At 40.7% G+C, this 9,138-nt stretch overlaps 1 protein-coding gene across 1 annotated transcript; it reads left to right on the forward strand.

Moving 5' to 3' along the window:
* Nucleotides 1-3,040: 3,040 nt before the first annotated feature.
* Nucleotides 3,041-8,849, forward strand: LOC142103450 (uncharacterized). The gene is made up of 3 exons (XM_075187502.1): nucleotides 3,041-3,088; nucleotides 5,934-6,044; nucleotides 7,407-8,849. The coding sequence occupies exons 2-3, from the start codon at nucleotides 5,946-5,948 to the stop codon at nucleotides 8,715-8,717; spliced, it is 1,410 nt and encodes a 469-aa protein (XP_075043603.1). The 5' UTR covers nucleotides 3,041-3,088; nucleotides 5,934-5,945; the 3' UTR covers nucleotides 8,718-8,849.
* Nucleotides 8,850-9,138: the final 289 nt, after the last annotated feature.

Consider the following 9,138-nt stretch of genomic DNA (forward strand, 5'->3'; position numbering starts at 1 on the left):
AATTGTTTATCCTAATACTTATTCACCAAATGTACTCTGCCTGTAACGGTGATGGCCTGGAACGCCAAGACCTTCAAATCCCTTTATATCAGTAATATATTTAATCAAAGAGACAACTATCTGTAATAACATATCAGCCGGCATTTCAAACAAGTATTTCACGCTATAACAAACATATCTAATAATAAAGTAAGTAGAAGTTGGGGGCCGCAGGTGAGGGCTCAGAGGGCCACATGTGGACCTAGGACCACCTGTTGCCAATCACTGGTCTACAAGATACATAATGGGCAGCAGTTTGTCCTGGGTGCGCTGCAGCTACCATGTTGCCACATACAGTCATGGCCAAAAGTTTTGAGAATGACACAAGTATTGGTTTTCACAATTTGCTGCTTCTGTGTTTTTAGACCTTTGTTGTCAGATGTTGCTATGTTATACTGACGTAACATTACAAGCATTTCATAAGTGTCAAAGGCTTTTATTGACCATTACATTAAGTTTATGCAGAGTCATTTTTTGCAATGTTGACCCTTCTTTTTGAAGACCTCTGCAATTCGCCCTGGCATGCTGTCAGTCATCTTCTGGGCCACATACTGACTGATGGCCGCCCATTGTCTAATCAATGCTTGGAGTGTGTCAGAATTTGTGGGTTTTTGTTTGTCCACCCACCTCTTGAGGATTGACCACAAGTTCTCAATGGGATTAAGGTCTGGAGAGTTTCCTGGCCATGGACCCACAATTTTGATGTTTGATCCCCGAGCCACTTAGTTATCACTTTTGCCTTATGGCAAGGTGCTCCATCATGCTGGAGAAGGCATTGTTCATCACCAAACTGTTCTTGGATGGTTGGGAGAAGTTGCTCTTGGAGGATGTGTTGGTGCCATTCTTTATTCATGGCTGTGTTCTTAGGCAAAATTGTGAGGACAACCATAGAAACAGTGAAAGGAAGGGGAGACTTAAAACAAAAGTATTAAATAGAAGAATAGATGTTGACATGGAAAATAGAGATTACAAACAGATAGGAGAGGGAGCCTGCAATGTGTTTACATTTTACAGACAAGTGTAAAGCTGGGTAACCACTGCGGAAAAGTACTGCAATTATCAGGCAGATCACAGGATAAATGTCCCTTTGGTCAGATAATGCATTAGTATGATGAAGTAAATCGTGTAGGTGCGTACACATGAATCGGCATGATCATCGGGACTTTAAGATGTTGGTAACATTGTTACAGAATTCATATCCAAAGCCTGATTATCCAATAGGCTGACTAGTTTGCAGCCTAGGGCGCCAGGCTTTTTTTGGGGGGTGCAAAATTATGACAGTGAGAGAAACTGAAATTAATTGTAAAATATTACAGAACAGTTGTTTTGCGAATTAAAAAAAAATGTGGTGAGGATTTAATCTTGACATATTCCCATGGTAAAGGCTGAAAGCAACAAGTCATCCTTGGGCGGACGCTTGAGAATAAGCGAGTAGGAGAGACACGGATGGCAAGAGGCGCCTCCCCATTTTCACCTTTAGTAGCGCTTGTTCCCGCCTCCGTTACACAGTTTTGATTTTAACAAAAACTAAATGAGTGACAAAGATTGCTGTGAGCCTGTTAAAAAGCCAAGGGGATCTGAGTTTTAACCCCCCCCTACTGGAATATAAACATTGGTGATGGTGGGGGGGAGGGGGTGGTTATTTTACCTTAACCCTTAATAAGACCCTGATCTCATCTAAAGAAATTTTCAATAGTGTGTACCCAGTTTAAGACAGGCAGAGGGAGAAATGACAGAAGCATAATACACACACAAACACACACACACATATATATATATATATATATATATATATATATATATATATATATATATATATATATCATTAGCCAGAAAGGTGGCATGAACTGTCAGATATTCCAAATCCCCCTTCAATCAGTGGATCGGCTTGTTTGGGAATTAGGGGGTAAATTTATCAAGCTGCAGGTCTGAAAAGTGTTGACATTGCCTATAGCAACCAATCAGATTCTAGTTATCATATAATTTAGTACATTTTACAAAATGACAGCTAGAATCTGATTGGTTGCTATAGGCAACATCTCCACTTTTCAGACCCGCAGTTTGATAACTGTACCCCATAGTTACATCTTTTCACTCGCTCCTAAATCTTTAGTTAATACACAGACATTCGATATAATCTAATATCTCTGCATAGTATTCCAGCTCTAATATACAACTTACACACCAGTACTAAGTGTACTGTGGCAGCATCGCTCCTGGTTTATAGTATAAAGAGCTGCCTCCTGCCACATAATACATCAAGTGATATAAAATGTAACATTTATGTTATATACACTGGAGCTGTGACCTGTCCCTCCCCCCTGCACCAATATAGCTAACAAATATCTGATTTCCAGACAGCAGTTTATATGTCCCTGTCTTTATTTCTGTACGATGGACGTAGGTCCCACTATCAGTTCTTTACTCTGCAAGGTGCCTACATGAGAATCTACTGCATACGGTGTTAACTGAATAACAGAACCAAAGTATAGTGGTCATGTTCTAATAATATATAAATACTGAGACTGTATTGAATGTAACATTTTATATTTACACTTGGACAGCAGCAAAGTATATAGAATAGTCTTAAAATGTAACCAATATTATCCCCAGTAATCTATAAACCCCCAAAATATACCTGTTCTAGTCAGGAAATCTCTTGTTATCTTCTTCTGTGTGCTGAATACCCCTGCCCCAGGCATCTCCCACAGACACCCTAATACCCCTGCCCCAGGCATCTCCCACAGACACCCTAATACCCCTGTCCCAGGAATCTCCCACAGACACCCTAATACCCCTGCCCCAGGCATCTCCCTGATACCCTAATACCCCTGCCCCAGGCATCTCCCTGATACCCCTGCCCCAGGCATCTCCCTGATACCCCTGCCCCAGGTATCTCTCTCTCTGTAGACACGCCCCGGGGACTCGGTCATTTGCAGAGTGCGGGTCCCGGACAACCAGCTCCCCCCCCCAATACCCAGAGGTGACCCCGCCCCCTCCCCTCAGTGACGTCACCTCACCCTGTAGCTCCGACTGCAGCATCCGCGGGGTAATTACGCGCCAGAACTAGCAGGTGATAGGTGCAAACTGTGTATAATGTGCGGTGCAATATATAGCGTGTGACAATGTAAGTGCAATATATAGCGTGTGACAATGTAAGTGCAATATATAGTGTGTGACAATGTAAGTGCAATATATAGTGTGTGACAATGTAAGTGTAATATATAGTGTGTGACAATGTAAGTGCAATATATAGCGTTTGACAATGTAAGTGTAATATATAGTGTGTGACAATGTAAGTGCAATATATAGTGTGTGACAATGTAAGTGTAATACATAGCGTGTGACAATGTAAGTGCAATACATAGCGTGTGACAATGTAAGTGCAATATATAGCGTGTGACAATGTAAGTGCAATATATAGCGTGTGACAATGTAAGTGCAATACATAGCGTGTGACAATGTAAGTGCAATACATAGCGTGTGACAATTTAAGTGCAATACATAGCGTGTGACAATGTAAGTGCAATACATAGCGTGTGACAATGTAAGTGCAATATATAGCGTGTGACAATGTAAGTGTAATATATAGTGTGTGACAATGTAAGTGCAATATATAGTGTGTGACAATGTAAGTGTAATATATAGTGTGTGACAATGTAAGTGCAATATATAGCGTTTGACAATGTAAGTGTAATATATAGTGTGTGACAATGTAAGTGCAATATATAGTGTGTGACAATGTAAGTGTAATACATAGCGTGTGACAATGTAAGTGCAATACATAGCGTGTGACAATGTAAGTGCAATATATAGCGTGTGACAATGTAAGTGCAATATATAGCGTGTGACAATGTAAGTGCAATACATAGCGTGTGACAATGTAAGTGCAATACATAGCGTGTGACAATTTAAGTGCAATACATAGCGTGTGACAATGTAAGTGCAATACATAGCGTGTGACAATGTAAGTGCAATATATAGCGTGTGACAATGTAAGTGTAATATATAGTGTGTGACAATGTAAGTGCAATATATAGCGTGTGACAATGTAAGTGTAATATATAGTGTGTGACAATGTAAGTGCAATATATAGTGTGTGACAATGTAAGTGTAATATATAGCGTATGACAATGTAAGTGCAATACATAGCGTGTGACAATGTAAGTGCAATATATAGCGTGTGACAATGTAAGTGCAATATATAGCGTGTGACAATGTAAGTGCAATATATAGCGTGTGACAATGTGGGTGCAATATATAGCGTGTGGCAATGTGGGTGCAATATATAGCGTGTGACAATGTAAGTGCAATATATAGCGTGTGACAATGTGGATGCAATATATAGTGTGTGACAATGTGGGTGCAGTAGAAGCAAATTATATCAAGAATGGGCGCTAATGCTAAATCCCAAAAGCTGCCTAAGGTCTACAAAAAGAAGTCACCAACTTCTTAACAAAGTCACATATAATACATAGATAGTATACCTTATGGCGCTGATTGGGTCACAAATAAATGAATGCCAGTGTCATATGGTGAATTACTGTAACAAAAGACATGGAGGAAACATAGAGCAGTATGGTACAAACAGGTGAAGCATATAAAAAACCCTAGGGTCTGTATCCGTGTAGGAGTGTCTGGATAGGACAAATCGTTAACACCACGTGAGGAAATTCCCAAAGGTATTAGGCTTACAAACACGAGTCTTGTACCACAGCACTTCTGATAACATCCAATGGAGAGATGGTCATATCCTCCATACTTTTCTCCAGCGATGCAATCACAATAAAAAAAAGGAATATCATAGCATAATACTGTTTTATTGTAAAATTAATATAAAAGGGTAGCTAAATATGCGTACCAGAAATAAAATCAATAAAGCATGTACAGCATCAACGTGGGTATTACCCGAGTTCAATAAGTTCTCAAAGAAAGCGCAGGGGTGACTCCACCGTCTCGCTGTCAAGTGCCTCCCTTCATCCTCCAATGTGGGTGCAATGTATAGTGTGTGACAATGTGGATGCAATATATAGTGTGTGACAATGTGGGGTGGGTACGGTATGTAGTGTGTGACAATGCGGGGTGCAGTATGTAGTGAGACAATGTGGGGTGAAGTATATAGTGTGACAATGTGGGGTGCAGGATAATAATGCAGGGTGCAGTATATACACCCCAGTTTCTGTGGCATTTCCTGGCAGCTCCACCTGCTGTTATGGATAATAATGGTTCATCATCATCACCATTTATTTATATAGCGCCACTGATTCCGCAGCGTTGTACAGAGAACTCAGTCACATCAGTCCCTGCCCCATTGGAGCTTACAGTCTAAATTCCCTAACATACACACACAGACAGAGAGAGACTAGGGTCAATTTTGATAGCAGCCAATTAACCTACCAGTATGTTTTTGGAGTGTGGGAGGAAACCCGAGCACCCGGGGGAAACCCACGCAAAGACGGGGAGAACATACAAACTCCACACAGATAAGGCCATGGTCGGGAATCGAACTCATGATCCCAGTGCTGCGAGGCAGAAGTGCTAACCACTGAGCCACTGTGCTGCCAATGGTTGACAGCACATTGTGAATGACTCTGACAATACAATCTCCATGTGTGTGATTACTAAATCTCTGGGCAGTAAGCTCTCCATGGGCGCCCCTGTAGTGTTAGCAGGTCAGAGAGTGCACAGACCCTGTATAGGTAACAAACATTGTGCACCTTTCCTATAACTACCGACTGCCAGGTTCATTTGCTTCACTAGAATGTGGTCTACAATTCACTCAGCTTAATGTCGGTCTGCACTAACTATTGTGTGACATCTTCTCGTTTAGTGTTGTCTCTGAATTCTTCAACTTGCAACCTACTTGTGTCTCATTTCATACATTTTATTTCCAGACTGCACAGCCAATGGGGCAGACAGCAATGGATTCACAAAACAAACACCAAAGTGTGAACAATGTCGGATCTACGTGTTTAGAGGAGTCATCGGCCTCACAAGAGCGAAAGGTATTTGTCTTCTCAGTGTCTGTCGTCATGTCCTCGCTTTGTAAACCTGGGCGGACCCAGCGTGTTATAATATTACTGCTAATGTATAGACACTGCTGAAATCTTCGTAACACTTTCCACATCTTTTATATATTGAATGTGTCATTATGGGGAGTATTCAGTTGTCAGTAAGTTTTTTTTTGACCATGTTAAGTCAATTTTCGAGCGGGTTAATTTTACCCGCAATTCAATTCCATTTTTAACGCTACGTTTTTTCCCCTCAAACAGTCCTCTCGCGCTCCAGTAGAAGGTCTATTGAAAGTATAGGGTGTGAAAGAGGCAGCCGCGTTAAAAGCTATTCAATTGTTTTGTAACGCGGCGGGTAAAACAGGAAAATATGCTGTTTTATCTCGCACCTCTTTGGGGTGTGTTAAACATAAATAAACCTCTAAAAAGTATTTGAAATCATGTAAAAAATGTGGGAAAAAAAGTTAAACTTATGTTTATCAGTAATGCCTAACTTGTGTAAGTTGATGTTCTTGTGAAAAAATAATGAAATAATAATAAAAATAAAATAAAATCACTAATTAATTATATTTAGGTATGTTTTTAGTACAAATATGAATGTAGTAATGTGTTTTGACATGGTATAGATGATTATATGGTAAAAAATAGTTCAATTAAAAAATATGCTAAAGAAAGTACTGTAATGTAGATATTATCAATGTGTAATGCAATCTAATGTATGGAAATGTATGCAAAAACATTTTTTGTGTTATACATGACCGCATTAAAACTCCCCTAAAATCTCGTAAACATAATTTTTAATGTGCGGGGGCAGCGTTCCCTCTTTTTGAATTGAATTGCACGAGTTTTCCCGCTGCGCTAACTGAAAACGGTCGCTATTGCCGTCAAAAACCTGCGGGAGATTTTTTTTTTTACACGGCGGGGAATAAAAAAAACTCGCTAACAATTTAATACCACTATATATGTTTATTTACATATATGTATCCTTATTGGACTGTTTTACAGAGCCCATTATCAGGTTCATACTAGGGTATTGTTTGGTGAGTGGAGGGACGATCCCCCCTCTTTCAGGTAGTCTTTGTTTGGTCAGTTAATCAGTCTTTCCCTGTGTTACCCCACTATAAGGCATTGGTTGGTGACAGATCCTTGCTTGGTGGGAACATAGCAGGTAAGTCGTCCAGTGTGGATAGTGTGTAAATGGTGAAGAGCACAGCTGCGTTGTTGGTGCGCAGGGTTTTAATGCCACACTCTTATCATTTATGTTGATCTAGAATCCGACAGGCAGTGAACATGGCTTGATTGATTTGTCAGTATCTATAATATGACGTCCTCCATGTTTTTTTCTTATTCTTGAAGCTGGAAGAAGAGAGCCTGAAAGAGGATGACCTAGAACTTTTGTGTCAATTGGAAAAAACCTCCATGAAAAGTAAAGATAAGATAAATAAGCATAAGAAGAAAGAAGCAAAAAAGCTAAAAAAATCGAAAACCGTTGAACAAGAAACGAAAACCTTTTCCACGCCCTGCGAGAGAAGAGAGAGCGCTAGCCCGTTACACGACTCCTCCAACACAAGCGGCTCCTACAAGAAGAAGAAGCGGAACAGGAAGAGGTCACTGGAATTCGTAGAGAATTGTTCCTCACAGAGACCTGGAGAAGCAAATAACATGCCCGAAATATGTGACCTCCCGGATTCCCCCATTAATAGGAAGAAGACCAAGAAAAAAAAGCAGCGAGTGCATTTTGAAACAAGAGATGAGAATCACAGCCATATTTCAGACATATTGTCTGGTGGGAATACCCACCAAAATAGCGATTTTGATGTCACTACTGACCCCAAATTGAAGGGTATGGTCACAAGAGACACTGTTACGTTCCACAGAGAGAAGGAGCCGTTGATGATTCTACAAAGCAACATTGCTAGAGTCCAAAATCACAGTACTCCGTTGTCTTCTCCGACTGGCTTAGCCAGAACGATCTTGGAGGACAAAGTTGGCGTTCAGGTTAAAGCTGAAGACATGAATAATGTTTCTGACCACAGTCAAGACCTGTTTATTACTCAGAAGCTGTTTCTACCGGCTCCTGTTTCCAGTTGCAGCAGTGGAGACTCTCCACCCCTCGGCCAGGAGCAGGCTGGTCCTCACCACCGCTCCGATTCAACTCTGTTGCCCTCTCAATTCTCTGGATTACCGCATAAGAGCGCCGATCTCTCTGATGTCACCCGCGACCACTCTGCAAGTTCAGCGGAGAAGTCTACTCAGACCGATGACGTTTTTAGTTACCTAGCGTTGATGACCTTTCTGAAGAAAGTCAGAGCGTTGGAGACTTGTTCCGAGGAGCCTCTCGACCTCTCTCTGCCGTCTCGAATCCGAGCCGCCAGTGACCTCCTCAATGTCAGCAACGACGATGTTATTTTAATAGAATCTACCTCACCTCCTGCGGTCCAAAAAGCTGCAGGGAGAGGCACAGGGAAGAGCTGGGGCTCCCCTCCAAGATTTGGGGAGTCCAGACTGGTTCAGTCAGTGCTAAACTCTTCGTACTTCTTCAAAGGCAAAGGGGATCACAGCGACGAGGCCAAAATTACACCCCTGCTTAAGCTGAAGCTGAAATCCAAAAAACGTGCACGAAAGTCTGTCCTCAAACAGCCAAAAAGAGAGTACTATCACGTATGATAGAATTATTACTTTTATATTGTATGTATATTTTATTGTTATGCAGTTGTATTCATCAGTTTTGTCTTAAAATGCATTCACCAGATAGCAATGTTTTACCATCAATTTATAATAAATGAACAAGTTCTGTCACCTCTGTTCTGCTTTGTGTTAAGAAACAATAGTTGTTTAATTGCATTTATAAAAAAAATTATGAAGCACAAAGAGCTCTTTATTAAAATGTGTGTATTTGTGTATGTTTACAGGACCGCTAAACCCCAAAATAACATGTTTCAGATATAAACCATGTTAGTAAAATCCATTGTTCAATGTTACCCTGTTGTTCCATCTCTACTCAGAAATAAAGTATTAAATCCTGACTATTACTGACAGCTGAAACTTCTCTCACACCCTTTTACCTGTACCAGGTTCTAGACTGGAT

This window comes from Mixophyes fleayi, chromosome 10 (assembly GCF_038048845.1).
Source record: "Mixophyes fleayi isolate aMixFle1 chromosome 10, aMixFle1.hap1, whole genome shotgun sequence".
NCBI lineage: Eukaryota > Metazoa > Chordata > Amphibia > Anura > Limnodynastidae > Mixophyes > Mixophyes fleayi.